Genomic DNA, 17146 nt, shown 5'->3' on the forward strand with positions numbered 1-17146 from the left:
TGTATGCATTTAGTTTAAATTAAACTTGTAAAGATAATGTTTTCCTTTACCAGGACTTGCCAATGAAAATGAAATTTATAAAGTCAAAGCTGCACTCTAAATATAATTTAAACTTCAGGATCTTTTATGTCTAAGTTCTTCTTATAGAATTTCCTGTGAAAGTGGTTTTCGTATTTCCTCTCACCCCTAGATCTTGAAATAATGTTAAAAATATGTTTGGCAGTATTAAATGTGGTGTTGTCAGTGACGTGATTCCAGAGATATGGAATAAGGAATTTGAAACTGTTTTATCATCAATGTCATACTTTTCATTTACAGTTAGTAATCAGTATGTATTCTTGTAGAGTTGGTAACTTTAGTAATAAATCTTTTCATGGCACAGCTTGTGCAAGAGTCTGTAGCCCATCATTTAGCACAAGTTTTGTTATCACTACTCCTTAACTAATATGAGGATTGCCATGAAACTGCACATACATATATCCAAAGGTCTTGTTTCTGAATTAAAAATGTTTTTGCCAACATCCAGTATGGTTGCTTTGATGATCATCTTGAAAATCATTTTCTCACTAATCCAGCTTTATGAATGTCATATTGATATGGGGTTTTTCACTAAAAGAATTCATGTGATGGCTGTTGATCATAAATGCAAATGGTGCTGATCTGACATTCAATATTGCCACCACAGCAGTCATCTTGAAAATCTTGTTTCCTCTGCTCCACCTGAATAGATGAAAATATCCACAAAGGGCTTAACCTAAAGGACTTCTTATGACTGGAAGTACTAAATGATCTAACATTCAGTATCTCCCACAGTGTCCATTATCAAAATCTTCTTATTGTTGCTTCTCCTGAATGGATGGTCATATTGATAGAACTGCAAATAGATTCTGATATCCACTCTCAGATGGGACATGTATTGGCAAATTAGTCAGTCTGTTGATAGATGTGCCCAGGAAAGTCCTTCCAGTCAGGACTGGCTCCACCTCCAATCCAAACTCTTTTTGGGAGAGCTCTGCAAGAAAGGAGTTTCAGCCTTCAAATGTGGAAAGAATCTTGTGAGTTAGAGAGCCATTCACTTTGAAGGCTTGTAAGGGAAAGGGGTACATGTTCAGGAACAGTCAACATCTTCATCTCTTTTGTGTCTCAGTCCCTCAGCTGGTTGATTTCTTTCTCTGCTGTTCAAGGATAAATTTTTTGCCCTGGTTGCTTTCAGAGGCAGCTACTCCATGATTTTGGACACTTTCAGGCAGTAGTAACTACACATGGTAGAGTGGATGATAAAGTCCAAATTTCCTCACCCTGTTTTTGAAATTGGAATCTCTCATGGGTTTTGACATGGCTTAATTCAGATCAGTTTGAGCCTTGAACTGAGGCTACTATCATACAAAATGAGCTTTCTTAAAACTTTAACTTTGGCATGCAGGATTAGTTAGTTACGTGCCCCTTTCATGGACCTAAACTAGCTCCATTTCAGATCAGATGGTTGATTCTGGGACTACTTGAGCCATAATAAACATGGCCGACCTAAATCGGGGCATAATGTACGTTGCCCAGTATATACTTATCCTTTCGGTCCACAATTTATATAATAGTAATGTGGATGTAACGTTCTTTGTTCAATGGTAATTTCATTTTTTTTTTGTTCTTTGTATATTTCTTTCAGTTGTCCTTTATTTTGCAGTCGAAACATAGTGGGAAAAAATCATAATCCCAATTAATTAAATTATATACTGCATAATCAACATTTTTTGAAGTCCTTGTCCTGCTGATGTTGAGTTGAAGGTAGCACATGTCTAATCTACTACTTGTTATTGTGAACATGTGTTGATGTGTGATCTGATTAGTCATACTTCCCGTTCTTATACTGTAAATTTTGTATCAACAGTAAATATGTTCCACTATTATAAGTTTAAAATATCTTTGTCATTGTAAAACCCAGTATGTTAATTGAATTAAATAGATATTATTTTTTAAACAAAATATAATCACAGAGACAAAGCAAACATTTCAAATTCTTATGTATTTATTTGTTTAGTATACAATTGTGTATTTTTGCCCTTCCTTGCCCTGTCTTATTCTTTTATCTCAATTCTAACTGTAATTAAACATTTGAGTTTGAAATGAGTTTGAAAACCAGACCTGTTTGACCTTGAGTTCAGTCAGAGGAAAAGTCATTGCTTGCATTCTTTTACATCACTGAGGGCATGAAAACATTGACTTGTACATATACAGATGAGTTTTTATCAGTCTTTGTATTTAGTTGCATTCCAGTGAATAAGGAAATAGTCAGTACTCTGAAATTGATTTTAAGGTCAAAGTTCTAGATTCAGGTTATTAGCTGTACTGGCTTGTGTGAATGATACCATAAACTAGGATAAATGGAGTTTTATCATTTAACACATATTTGTGGATATAATGGAAGAATACCTGGAATGGTAAATTTAAATGATGAAGTTTATTTCCAAGATGATAGTAACTATATATTTAACCAAGCTTTTCATATTTTGACATTGTCCAAGACAACTTAGTTAATGACTTCTATTCATGGCACCAATTGCAGGGTCAAAGGCCATGTCAAATAATTTTGTGCTGCACTTACAGATAACTTGTGAACATGTTAACTCAAACATGTAAGAAAATATATTTTTTTCTTCCATATTTGTTATTTTGGAATTTATCAAGAATATCAAAGATGGTATCAGTGCTCAGCAGTTATAAAGATGAAAAGAACAGAAGAAATGGATTTATCATAGATTCCTAGAAATTCTCTTTGGCCACTAGAGTGTCAGTCATGTCAAGGGACTCTTGTTTGAAGAAACTGGTACCACGATAAAAACTGTAAGATTTAATTTTCTTGTTTGAGCTTGATTGCAAATATTTTTTAAATTAATAAGGTTGGAAGTTTTAATACTGATTTGTGGATAAGGTTCAAACATACCCCAAAAAATTTTACCTCTCATAAACAGGGCTTTGACTAGTTTGTTTTATTATTAGATAGTACAGTGTATTTGCTTTTATCTATTATAGAATTCTCCTGGTTGTTATTTTGCAGCTGACTGTTCTTCAGGGAGACCTTGTGAAAATATCAGCAGATGCTATAGTGCACCCTACAAATGAAACCTTCTACATGGGAGGAGAAGTTGGTAAGATAATATCTTGCATTTGCAGAGTAGATCTATAATTATGTTCCAGGCATGAATGTGGTAGGGTTGTGTACTGTTTGTGTTGTCTGTCTTTCCTATGCATTCATCTCCAAAGTCTTGTGTTTTGCAACCACATGTGCATCTTTCCATGGACCATGTTGAAACTTGGCAGATATTATTTCAGGTGGGTAAACATGTGCATAAAATTTTGTCTTCGTGGTCTGGTGCATTTCTGGGTTTGATTCAGTTGGTGTAAGGAAGAAACCTATTAATTTTGGGGGTCAAGAGGTCCAGATCATTGTGACTGAAAGAAGAAATATGGTTTCTGCACAAGCACTTCAATTCATTTCTAACCTCTCACATATGGCAAAAATCTTAGAAAAACTGTTCTTCCACATCTTGTGTTTTATCTAAATTTAAATAGTCCTTTTTGTAAGTATTAATCAGCATACCAGTCTTGTCACATTACCAAAACTGTCCTTCTGAAAGTAGTTAATGACCTTCTCTCTAATTTCAGTTCCCTCCCTGTTTGACCTGTCTGCAACATCTAACACAACCGATCATGGTATATTACTTCATAGTCTCCAGCAACTATTTGATTTTGTGATTTACCATTACTATGGTTCAAGTAATACTTAGCTGAAATGACACAAACTGTGTCTGTAAATGGAATAGATTCCAGTTCATCTTTGTTTTGGTGTTCCATCGTTTTCTCTGACATGTTCTCTTCATTTTATACATTCTGGCCTTTTAAGTTTCATAAATCATGATCTGGTGTCTGACCAGTTGTATGCTGATGACACTCAGATATGCAAATCTAGTCAACCAAATGAAGTTGATGCTACCTACCATCTAAGTCATAGATACGTGGATGTCTGATGTCAGGTCCTGGATGACATGTAACAAGCTGCAGATGAATGATGCTCATTAAGACTGTCTCATCCCTATTCCTTATTTCAAACAATAAGTATCAACAACACCAACAATAAATTCACACAATCAGTATGAAACCTAGGTGTCACTCTTGACAGTTCTCTCTCATTACACCAACATGTCATGAATACATGCAAGGCTACATATCTGCAGCTGAGACACATCAGCTGCCTTTACAATTTCTTTCTGTTGCCATTAAAGCACTTGTGTGTTCGTAGCACTTTCAGAGTTTGACTATTGTAACTTTCTTCTATCTGGTTCATCTCAATACCTACTACAGTAACTTCTAAAAGTTTAAAATACTGCTGCTTGGATTGTCCATAGAGTACCAAGAACTGAACACTCCTCCCCGCTGCTTGGGACAATTGATACCAGACATATCGCAGACTGTTACAAGTTTATCTTCCCCCAGACCTCCAACCAACCATCAGTAACTCATCATTCTTCCTGCACACTGGTGTCCCACCTTTGGATGCTAAACTCCTTCTGATGAATTAGATTAGACTTGAATCACCCCTATTCTGCAAAATGATTCAGTGATCCTTGGAGTTTTTTTAATTGTCTTTGGATGTTCTTTCAGCCCCATCCACTTTTATCATCCCCTGTCATGACAGAACTTCCAGGTAATTCCATGAAGGTGGATGAAGGAAATATATGATTTACTCATAAAATGGGCATACCACATGTTTTTACTTTAGAATCTTTCTAGTTGTGAAATCCATTGGCTAGTTAAGAACTATGATTGGCTTAAGCAGGTTCTATCAAATTATTTATATCCTGAAATTCAAGATGGAGATGGCAAAGTCCATCTGTCTTTTAGTGCAATGGGAACAGTATGCAGTCAGTCATAACCTGTCCTTTGTGTACTTCCATATACTAATTTATATTGCATTGCACAAATATTGTTGGTTAACTTACCATGAGGTAGTGTGCCACTTTTTGCACTCTTCAATTTTGTTTAATCTATATCCAGCTGCCTTCAGTAAGATGTTTAACTGCATCATATACCAGGTCCTCCATATCTACAGTGGCATACCTGGATGACATGCTGTAAAAACATGTGATAAGTTCGGTTTCACAACATGAATAACCTACTTTTTCTAATTCATAGCATAGGGTGGATAATCAGTGTAGAGAAGTCAGCCATTATCCCTTTACAGCATTTTGTCCATCCGAGTATGGTATTCTTAAAAGATGTCAACTCAGTGCATCTTTATTCAAAACACATTGAAAGTATTGTTCTTGCATCAGAAAAGGTATCGACCAAGATCTTTTGTTCGTGAGGAAGTTCCTTCAACTATTGGTCTATTCACTGTGGCAGTGGACATGTTACACCATAGCCACCTTTATATGCACCCTCTGTTGATGGTCCTTCTGGCACAGTGGTGTCCGATCTCAGGTCATTTAGATCACCATCTTACAATCTTGAGCAAGGTCAAATATTCCCTTAGACAAGGAGTAGCTACTGGCAGGAGTACCATTAGAAACCCCACAACCAGAAATAATTTGTTCAGATGCCAATTTTTTGGTTGGGGTAGCACACTTGCTATGGGACTTTGTGATGGTCAGTGGCAAGTGGATGCTGCAAGAGAAAATGAAAGCCATTCTCAATGCTTTCCATGTTTGGGTGGAATGCATCAGTGGAAAGACAGTCCTGATAATGTTGGACAATTCAGTCATAGTGACATTCATCTTTAAAAAATGGGAAACCAAATCATCAGGCCTTACCTCTTGGTATGGGAATACCTTCAGTGGCATTCCCAGTATCGGACAGGACAGGTATTGAAGACTGATCAACTCATTATCATGGAAGTACTAGCTGCTAGTGAGAGGTATCTTCATCTGTCAGTCTTCTACGCAGTCTGTGCCCAGTGGCACCATCTGATGCTAATACTGTTTGTGACAAGGTGGAACATCAAACTGACAACCTTATCTTCCCATTTCCAGACTTGAAAACATGGGATGTCAGTGCCTTTTCATTTAGCTGGAAGGGAATATGGACATATGCCTTCTCTCTATCAGTTTTGATTCTGAAGATAATTAAGAAAATGAGGGGTGCAGACTGCAAAATAACTCATATTGCCCTCCCGATGGATCAGTAATCTGCTCAATTTAATGAAGTTGTACCCAGAAACATTGTAGCATCCCTCACACTGCTCAAGCAGTTAAGGCCTCCAGAGAAACTTTGCTTTGTTCCTGTCTCTTGTCAGGGGATTGAAACAGTTAGAAGGCCTCCACTTTGAAGCCATACAAGGGGAAATATCAAGTTTTCAATGACTGTTGTTACATCACTAACATCACACTACTCTCAGCTTCCATTCCCCAGCTGGCAAATTTCTTTCTCATTCTCTTTCAAGACAAGAAGTTTCCCAGTCAAGGGGTACCACTCCATAATGTCAGACACATTTAGACATCATGGAAGAGTTAATATTGGCTGCAACAATGGCCATTCTGGCTTACTATCCAGTTTTGACATATCCAGACCATGCTCTCTCACTTTGTTCCAAAAATGGAACCTGCCATCGGTCTTAATATGGCTCATCTCTTCCAAATTGAACCCCTGTCTTTGACATCACTGAAACTTCTTGATAGCATTACTTTGCAGAAGTGAGTGAGCTGCACGTGCTTAGTCATGATGCAACCTGGTTTTCTGCTTTAAAAACAGGTTACAAAATTGTTTGACCTCTGTCCTTGATCAGCCATCAAGAGAGGCTAAACTACAGAACTGTGCTCATAGATGCTATTTGAGACACAGAATGTCTGTGGCTAAAGCTCTTCCTAGCAGTATAAGGCACACGTAGCCACTTGGCTAAAATGTGTTATTAGATTGACATGCTCTGAACTCTCATAGGATCAGGTACAGTTCTGAAGATTTTGGCTCATGAAATCCAAGCAGTTTCCATTAGCCTCCCCATAATGTAATATCTTTATTGAAGTCAATGAAATCATTTGGCTGGCACACTCAGCCTGCCTTCTCCAGTTTCTAGTTTTATGACATGGCCTCATCAGGCCACTGGTAACAGCTCAGACAGTTACCATGCCCCATTCATGACAGTATAATTTCAGCCCTTATAACTTTCTTTGGGTTCACCCAGGAAACATTTGTACATAAGGCAATAGCCAGGAAAGGGATCTCCCTTGCACAAGTATTAATGTATAATCCTTACATTATGAGAAGTTCATCATTCCACTTGAGCAGTTACAGGATGACATTGGTAGAAGTTGGATGCTTAGGCATTGCCTCCTCGTCTTACATATTTTCCTAATGTTAATATGACTAGGTAATGTATTTGATAGAGAGTGGAAATTTTTCAGTAAAGTATGTTTCTGAAAATACTTACCTGATCACATTACTATCAATTCCTCCCACCTTTCCCAATAAATGTGAGCATCCTGTTGTAGGTTTTGCTCAGGCTTGGAAGGTTAAACATTCTGAATACAGGTGGCCACCTTGCTAGGTCAAGGGCAGTTGATCTGTAAGAGTTAGTTCCCTTTCTGTTTGTGATGTAATTTTGTAAAGCAGTTGTGGTTTTTTTGTCTTTATGGGAGGTCTTGATTCACAGGTATCAGAGGTTATTTCCTACCTTTAGAGTGATCAGATAATTACTGTACTTTTGGATAAAGATAATTTGCTTTAAAAAATTCCTTTAATTGGTTACATAAATTCATGGATATAAATGCCAGTGTTCAAAGAGAGGTTTTGTTTTCTTCATAGGTTGAATCTTATTTTGTGTCTGATAGAACTGCAGCAACCCACAGAATCCACAACAACTGATACTAAATGAATAAAAGCGAATTTACAATAATTTTATTTTCATGTTGATTGTTAGGTCAAACTCTGCAGAAGGCAGGAGGAAAGGAGTTCCAGCAGGAGGTTAAGAACATTCACACCTCAAATGGCAATCTGGACACAGCAGGAGGTATAGTACATGACTTATGGTCCAGTAAAATAATTGTACTTCTTAATGTATGGGTGAATATGCCAGTCATGTAAAATCTTTGCCAGTAACATCAGAATTGGTTTTTGGCTAAAATATAGGCAATTTAAAAGTACAGTGCAGTTTTCATTTCTTTTCTCAGAAAACAATTCAGCACTGAGGGATTTTGTGCTACAAAACTTTCTAGTACTCTAAGGGTCAAGATAACTTAAATAAATAAGAATCAAAAAAGAAATTAAAAAAGTAATTTTCATTTGATCACAATACCTCAGTCTGAGTATGCAGAAAATGGCATTGATGAACTTAAACCACTAATACAGCAATATGGAACAGATAAGAAATCTGGCACAGTAGTCATCAAAGCACAGATTGAAGAAAGTGAAACTTGGTTAATAAAAAATCTTATTTGGAGCAGAGATATCCAAGAGTCAATACTTTTGAGCTGTGGGAAATTGTACATAACAACAGTAAGGAAATTTCCAAACTTGTTCCAGCAGTCTTAGCTAGCTATGCATATGCCTCTTCAGGCAGCAGACTGAAAGGTGTTCTCAGCACAGAACCATATTCATACAAAATAAGGAATAGAACCTCAGAAACCATGAACAGATCAATGTTTGTACAACTAGAGGAGACATAAATGAGGATCTTAATTTCAGTAGAGCTTTAACAGAATGGAGCAGTTGAGAGTGTGAAGTAAATGTTGACATATGGCCATTCCCCACCCCCATTGTTTCCTATGCCACCCTTATTTTGGTGACAAGCGGGGAGCTTTCACCCAATTCATAAGATCCAGGAAGCATCTTTTATTCCTTGAGGAGAATGGCAGTTGTCCATAGGGAGTCACATTCACTCCTCTTCCTCTTCCTAGTGTACTAGTTGATCAGCATGTGTGCTTTGGCATCTTAACTGGAAGATGAGCCCAGATCCCCATAAAAATCTTTACTTGCAATGCCCCAGCAACCAGGGGAGGGGGGCCTTAAGGGGCCAAGCAAGAATGTACACCCTGTAGCAGGTTGTCAAGACCTGCAGTCTCAACATAGAAGGGGGAACAGATCACCCCTTATGTTGCTTAGGAAATTCCTGGTCCATTTAAAACATTAAAAGAGTTTCCAAACCATATTTGAATGGGTGAGTAAAAGATCTAGATGTAATGCAGCACAAGAGATTCTCTCCAGCTTCAGAGATTTTTCTAAAAGAAGGCAGAACCATCTAAGCCTGTTGTTTCTAATTAACTCACTGGAGTCCACCTAGGTTTTCTGGCAAAAAAATAGCTTCATTCAGGAGCTCTACTGCCTATTGACATCTTCAGTCTAAATTGTATCTATACTGGGGATGATCAAGATAGACATCTCTGCCCATTTTGGCTTTTACAGTTCTTTTTGATTACTTTAGAAGGTAGAAGAAGTTGTAGGAAATGACTTCATACATTTTCAGTGCTCCACTAATACTATGTGACCATGCTATAACATGGTTTTCAGGGTCCACATAATCTGACCTTGTTATAAACCGAACCGTGTTATAAGCAACTAAGAGAACCGCTTCGGTTGCCTAGTGGTTAGAGCATCCACCTCAGATGCTGGGTTTGATCCCTAGCCAAGTCATACCAAAGACTTATAAAAATGGTACTAAGAGCTGCTTCGCTTGGCACTTAGCATTAAGAGGTTAGTGTTAGGAATGGTCGGTCTGGTGTCGGGATAATGTGACTGGGTGGGACATCATGCAGACATCACTATTAACTGCCACACTGCAGACATCATAGATATCACTGAAATTTTTTTAAAGATATGTTAAAAATCCAAACAAACACACACATAAGCAACTAAGTTATCTGAAGAAAATGATTCATCGGGTGGGGGTGTAACAAAAGCAGATGCAAAAATATGGTCCTTCATTGGCACAGCTGAGTTACCATCTTAATGCATATTAAATGAGGAATACACATGTAGTGAAAACAGAGATTGCATATAGAATATTTTACTTTTTCAGAGAACCACACATTGTTACATTTGTGACTTAATATTTATGCATGTACATGTCCCAAGGTCAGTAAACCATGTCTATATAAATTTTATACTGCTAGAATTTCTCTGTTTATATATACATATCTGGTGTATAGCATGGAGAGTATCAACACCGTGTACTCGCCTGCCGATCAGTCATGTGTGGTGAATCCACAACACATTTAATTCCATGGAAAATATGCACAGTTTTAATAAATTTAATAATTTTTTCACAGGTCATTATGTGTTTGAATTCAATGAAATAAATAGCAAAGTTACACATCGAAAAATGAAGCTCATTTATGTTTCAGTACTTCCCAAGGTAAATAAATGGTGTCTGTATAAAATGAATACTAGTACAATTTTCTCACCTGCGAATTGAAATACTTTGTTGTTTCATATTTTTTTTTGTAAACTGATTGATCTTTAGCTGTTTTCTGTTACTGTCATGTTTGCTTTTGGCAAAGTCAGTCATATTCGTCAACTGACAAATTTGAACACCATACTTAATCCTGTCCATTCTTGTCTTTAACAGTAAAAGCTTTAAGTTTCTATGTCCCATTATCTGTTGTAAATGTCCACTAATTTACACTTTTACACCTATTCATTTTAATGACTACATCAAAAATAATTGTTAATCAATTTTTAAGGGAATGGATGACATTATTTACTGGTCAACTGATTGTTTCTCACAACACCCACGAGCCACGTGCACATGTTGGTGTCTTTCATTTTTGATGTTTAATAAATGTTTGCACTATAATTTGAAACAGTTTGGGCTCTAAAATTGACTTTTATGATTAGCAAAGCACTTAAATATTTGATTTATAAATTCAGTTAAGAATCTTTTATCAATCACCCTGTTTGGTGCTTGGTTGTGTCAGCAGTTTAAAGAACAGATGTATGTTGTTGGAGTGATGATTGCATACAGAATAGATTGAAGACAAACAACAAGACTTATTGGCTTTATTGTCAATGGATCAGTAATAATAAAATTAATACTTACTAGCTGACATCTTTCGATAATAAACTTAAGATCAGAGTTCTCAAAAGGCCTGGCTATTGGTTCAGATACTCATATTTCCAATGTTTCTTTTAGCATGAAACTTAAAGAAATTGATGAAATTTTAAAATTTCAAGAGCTACACAACTTTCATTTTGTTTGAATTCATACATGATCTCGTCCCCAAAGTGATAAAACCTTTTTGCACGTTATTTTTCATACTTTTAAGAAGAAACCAATATTTTTTCATTTACAAGATAAATACATGTATATAAAATTTTGGGAGCCATGCCATGACCATGTTATATTCGAATTTGTGTTATAATGGAGCATGTTATAGCAGGGTCACACTGTATTTCAGCATCTACATTATCAAGAGAGCTTATCAGTCCCTCATTGATATGGACCATTTCTTCGTGAGAATTAAAGCCCATGAAGTTAGTGCTGCTTATACTTTCATGGGCTTATCAAACCAATTCATCATTGGAGGACATTATGAGAGTTGCATTTTGCTGGTCACATGCTATTTTCTCCTCCTACCTTTGGTCTTTAGTGCACCGGAGTGAAGGCATATTTTTCTTGGGCCTACATGCACAAGAAGTGGCCCTATCTGTTGCTAACATAAGTAGTAAACACATCTACCATAAGGGTGAGTATATCGTTCTTATACTAGTTTTTGAGACCACCAGCCTCCCTCCAAACAGGCAAATTCAACAAGGCAATAGGGATGGGTGATGAATCTGTTAAAATGTGTGTGTTGAATTGTTGTTTGCCATTTTTCAGCACATGATAGATTATACAGGCAGGTTTGACAGGCACTGATAGACTATACATGTAGACCAGTATAGTTGGTGAAGGAATACCCCAGGAAGAACCAAGCCGCCCTAATGTCCCACAAGTTAGTTTGGAACCAAGTAAAATGAGGATGATTACTGCACATGGACCTATGTTCTAGGTGTAAACTGGTCTATTTTCTTTCTGTTTCCGATGTTCTGGAACCTTTCATTTAATGTCTGTCTTTTGGACACGGGTAATTTTGTCCTGAAAAAGGCAGACAAGGCAATAGTTACTCGTGGGTATCATATCACTCAAATTAGATTTACCTTGCCCCACCCCCATTTTTTTGGTGGGGGGGGGGGAAGAATAAAATCAACTATGTAATACTTGCTACTTTTGCAGTCATTTCTTCCTCCCACCCTACTCTGATGTCTTGGTTTTGGTCCAAGTCAAAAGAGGAAGATATTTCATTGATTATAACTACAGAATCAGAATTCGGTCACGATCTTTTCAATTCTCTGGACCTCCAATTACTAATTTGGAGCAGAAAATATTATCTTGGACTGGGGACTTGAAAAAGGAAACCAATGCAGTTGTAACATGTAAGTACTACATTAAAATTAGTTTTACCCCTCAAAAAAAATACACAATTTCATGAGTGAAAAGTCAGGATAACTGACTGAATGGATATAACTTTTGCGTTTTGGATCTGCTACTTAATTCTGAGTGCTGCCCCAGTTTATTGTCTCCATGTCTCTTGACACCCTCAGTTACCACCATTAAATTTAAGTCTGCTGTGTTTGATTTGCACTTTAATTCCTCATTTCATTAACTATCCTCACTATCTGCCAAGGCAAATCAAGGTACAAATGGCATTTAAATAATTATCAGAGCTCAAATGTCCAGAATTGTTTGTTGGGCACTGAATTCAGCAATCACTTTGATGTCTATGTTTTTATCCATATGTACATCCATACACACCCTAAATTAACATTAATGTTCAAGTTATTTACTTGGCTAAATAAAAAGTGAGCTGAGCAAATGTGGGGTTTTCTTGTCTGCATTAAATATCTTGATTACTAACATTTGACACCAAAAAAAACAAATTTATTTAGCTGAGATACGTCTGTTACTTTTGTAATTGTGATATCATAGTTCGTAATTATTAAGAGTTTTTTTTATTAAGACGTTTAAAGCAACATATCCCACAAAAAATGAAGTGTATATAAGGGCAAGGTTTGCATGTGAGACTGTTCCACGGAATCATTTTATACTGTAGAGATTGGATTAGTAATGAGTGATGCTTCACATTTCAGCGGTAATATGTCCAGGTCGTAATTTTCCTGCTAAATATGTCATCCATGTAAACAGTCCTTCATGGGGTTCACAGAATGCTCAGCAGATGTTGGAGAAAGCTGTTAAAAATGTTCTCACATTAGCAGACGAAAAAAATTTGAAATCAATAGCTCTACCATCAATAAGTAGTGGAAAGTAAGTATCGGCATTCTAATGGTTTAGGATTATTGCATGCTTTTTATATACAAGACTGCTTTGTGAACTCAGCTTTTTAAGTTTATCTGTTGGTTTGAAATTTTAATGATGCATTATGTAGTTCATGGCTGTTCAAAAAAAAATGGAGCACAAGGCTCATTTAGAAGTCAAGAACTGTTTAAACACGATAGATATATTTGTTAGACTTCCGCCATGTGTTGATTCTTAGGTCAGTTTCTCAAATATGGTACAAAAGATCACAGTGCTTCCCTTATCAGTGCTAAATTAGTTAATAGCTATGTATACTTAAAAATGAATTGTATGACTAGCTTATATGATAATATTTGCTGCTTTCTTTAAAATAATTGTTTGGATTCTTTATCAGTCAAATAAAGTTTGTATTGCCCATCCTTAATGTTTCATTAGTTTTTTGAACATAATTTTTCTTTTCTTCTCAAAGTTGCATCTTGCATTGACCATAAATTTACAACTAATGGAACAGAACTGGATAAATCATCATATAACTCAAAATTCCATCACCTGTACATTTTATGCAGTTTTTCAAGCATCCAGTTCCTAAAATACTGAGTAGATTTAATAAAATGACCCAGTTGTCTTTGACTATTTCAGTAATTAAAAAGCTAAAGCAGAATCATCGAAAGTTCAGAGTATTTTCCGTAGCTGTCATTCTCTTATCAAATTAGTCATTTTTGTAATCAATGGAATGCAAATTGCAGCTGACAAGCAGAGAAAAGTTCTCTACATGAAGCATCATGATTTCCCAACAGATAAACTTCTAGCATGTGTCATCTGTGGTTATGAAGAATGCATATTTTTCTTCTTTTAACATTCATGGCTCCTGACCTGCTGTTATATCATAGGCACATTGATCGGTTTTCTTCTTCTTTGTCCTGCAAACATATATGAACTTTTAAGGTATAGGTTCATATTGTTTTATTGTCATTATTTATTCATACCTATCAGAAGGAGTAGTTATCGCTTAACAAATTCTAATTTATCAACTGCAATTTTATTTTCAGTAAAAGCAAAAACAAATTGGCTTTTTAAAATATCTTATTAGATGACTATATTACATTAGTTAGTAGAATGTAACAGCAGGTCAGGAGCTATTGTCACACTGGGTATGAACACTCCATCGTCTAAATGGGTATGAACGTGCCATTATTCATATGTTTTTGTTTTCTTTAGCTGTTATCTGTCCTGGACACAACTTCCCTGCTAAGTTTGTAATCCATTGTAATGGTCCCAACTGGGGTACACCCAAATCCCCGGAACTCCTTGAGAAGACCATCAAAAACTGTTTGGCCCTGGCGGATGAAAAGAACTTAAAAAGCATTGCTTTCCCATCTGTTGGAAGTGGGCGGTAAGCTCTATGCACAATCAGATAGCAGAGGTTTTCATTTTCTATTTGTTTCATGCTTTTGTGCTTTTGACAGCAAACCAATTAACAATTATACCCTGCATAATGCTTATTCTGTTGGCTTGAATCATTTAAGAATTTGACATTATAATTTACAGGATTCATCAACTCATGTAGCTTCAGAATCATTTATATATCATTTACATACTGCATAAATGGGTTTGCAAGTATAGTACAGAATTTTCAGGCTTCATTCATTCATAAATTCTGTCAAATATTAAATTCATTGAGAATACTTACAAATAGTTATAAAGACAATAATGTATCTCAATGAATAAATGACAGAACTATATTTTAACCATCATTTGCAAATATTGCTTAGAACACAATAATATTGGATGAATATGCAAGTGATTCTTTTCTGTTGTTACATTGTATGAACTAATAACTTTTAGTTTTCTGCATCACATGATGCAGTTATATCCAGTCTAAGTGCTTCTTACCAAGGTCTGGTAAATTTTTAAAATCATAAATGAATGAACAGTGTAGATCTGGAGAGTAATTAAATGATAGCAGATGAGGGTCTGTTTTGTGTGTAACTGTCATATATTGTACCCAAGTAAATACAATCTGTGCTTAAATTCTTGGCTGCAAAATTATGTCTTAAAAGTCACAATTTTATGCTTGCAGAAAAGTTCACATACTTAGTGGCTGTTGCTGTGACTGCAGCTTTCCACGAACAACACTATATAATGTCTAGACTAATGTATCAACACTGTTTAATCCATAGACTGTATCAACAGATTATTTTCATGTAAGAAAGAGAATTTAAATTGAAGAGAATCTGATTACCATACTCCAATCTTTATTAATAGAGTATCAGGGTTGGAAAATGTTTTGTCTGGTAGCCAAGGACAAGTTAAACATTTTCTCTGGCAAGTAAAATTGTCATCTACTTGCCCAGGATTTAAAATTTGTAAGAAACATTTTAGAGTTTTATGAATTTTCAAGAAATTCTCTACTTTTCAGACAAGTAAGAAACAAAGATTCTTCCATCCTAGAGCTTATTTTTATTCAGAAAGAATTTGGTTGAAAGTTTACTGTTACTTTGTGTGGTGTAGTTATACTCATATTCTGAGTTATTCCCATCATTATGAAATACCTGTCTTAGTTTAGTTCTAAATGTATATTGTGAATTAATTACAAATTTGTACAAGGCCCTTGTTACAAACATTTGGATTTGTTAAAATTGCAGAAAACCTCATGTTATTGGTTCATGATACCAGAAAGGAACTGCTTCCACTACACGATTTGCAGGTTTCTGTATTTAGCCTGATAACCATATGAAGGATAAAGGCTAACAATACAATGACATGTGGCTAAATTCATGGGAAAATTAATGGAGACTGTTTGTTTCATGTATTTGTGTACATTTGTAAACCAGTTTGGTATTTAAATTCCCCTGATGAATTTTTTTACCCATGTATTCATGTGCCCATTATGAATGCTTTGACAGTAATTGCAAACAGTGGTTAATTGTTTTGTCTATTTCTTGAGGGTTGAATTTATTTATGCAACTATTTGTAATTATTAGAATTTTCCGTAATATTTGACAATCACTTCAATACAGTGATTCATTCATTGTGTAATTGATTTGGAAGTTTGATGACTTGATGAATTTCAATTTTTTCTTAGAGCTGCATAAATCTTTCAACCAGGTATACCTAACATTTTCCTGTGAATGAAATTCAAATGTATTTTGATAGATTTCTTTACACTAATCCCAATCATATTCTATATGAATTCTATAGTTTTGTTATATCAAGGAATATTTTGCAGGTGCACATATTGGAAATTTGAAAAAAAATTAAACTTCATTTTGGTTTATTTTCAAGAAAAACATTGTGATTAGATCCCCCCCCCCAAAAAAAAATATAACAATCATTCCATTATTTCTATGTGATTAGATTCCCCCCTCCAAAAAAAAAAAATATCACAATCATTCCATTATTTCTAAAATTTTAAACTTGAGGAATGGTAAATAGTTTATCTCTGCCTTGCCTGCATCCCACCAGTTGAGAGGAGTCTGTGGTAAACAAAAGTTCATTACCATTCTGAAGTTGATTTTCAGAATCATTGGTCAACATGTATATCTTCTTATGTACTGAGTTTCACAGCAGTCCAATAAAACTGCAAGAGTACTTGCTTTCAGGTCACATATTACATCCAACTGTAAATCAGAAAGGGTAATAGCTCTTGCAAAAATGATAGGAGCACAGATTTGTCACCAAGCATATCTTTAGATGATCTTAACTTGTACCAAATTTCACAGTAATCTATAATAAATGCAGGACAAGTTGCATTCACAAGATTCTGTCTTGCACTTCATTTAGCTGTGAGACAAAAAGAGCAATAACTAAGAAACATTTCATGAGCACAATGATTTCTTGATAAGCATTTCTTCAGATGATGACCATAAA

At 35.6% G+C, this 17146-nt stretch overlaps 1 protein-coding gene across 2 annotated transcripts in view; it reads left to right on the plus strand.

Moving 5' to 3' along the window:
- Nucleotides 1-17146, plus strand: part of LOC149803503 (core histone macro-H2A.1-like) — a 40072-nt gene that overhangs the window by 11063 nt on the left and 11863 nt on the right. Inside the window, exons 5-7 of one of the 2 annotated variants that reach the window (XM_089953236.1) lie at nucleotides 3053-3143; nucleotides 7907-7996; nucleotides 13111-13285. In XM_089953236.1, coding sequence (XP_089809362.1) covers nucleotides 3053-3143; nucleotides 7907-7996; nucleotides 13111-13285 — 356 coding nt within the window. Of the gene's footprint in view, nucleotides 1-3052; nucleotides 3144-7906; nucleotides 7997-13110; nucleotides 13286-14494; nucleotides 14670-17146 lie in introns of both variants that reach the window. The other variant, XM_089953238.1, reaches the window with a different exon arrangement.

Source organism: Sinohyriopsis cumingii, chromosome 3 (genome assembly GCF_028554795.1).
Source record: "Sinohyriopsis cumingii isolate HCF-2022 chromosome 3, ASM2855479v2, whole genome shotgun sequence".
NCBI classification, from domain to species: Eukaryota; Metazoa; Mollusca; class Bivalvia; order Unionida; family Unionidae; genus Sinohyriopsis; species Sinohyriopsis cumingii.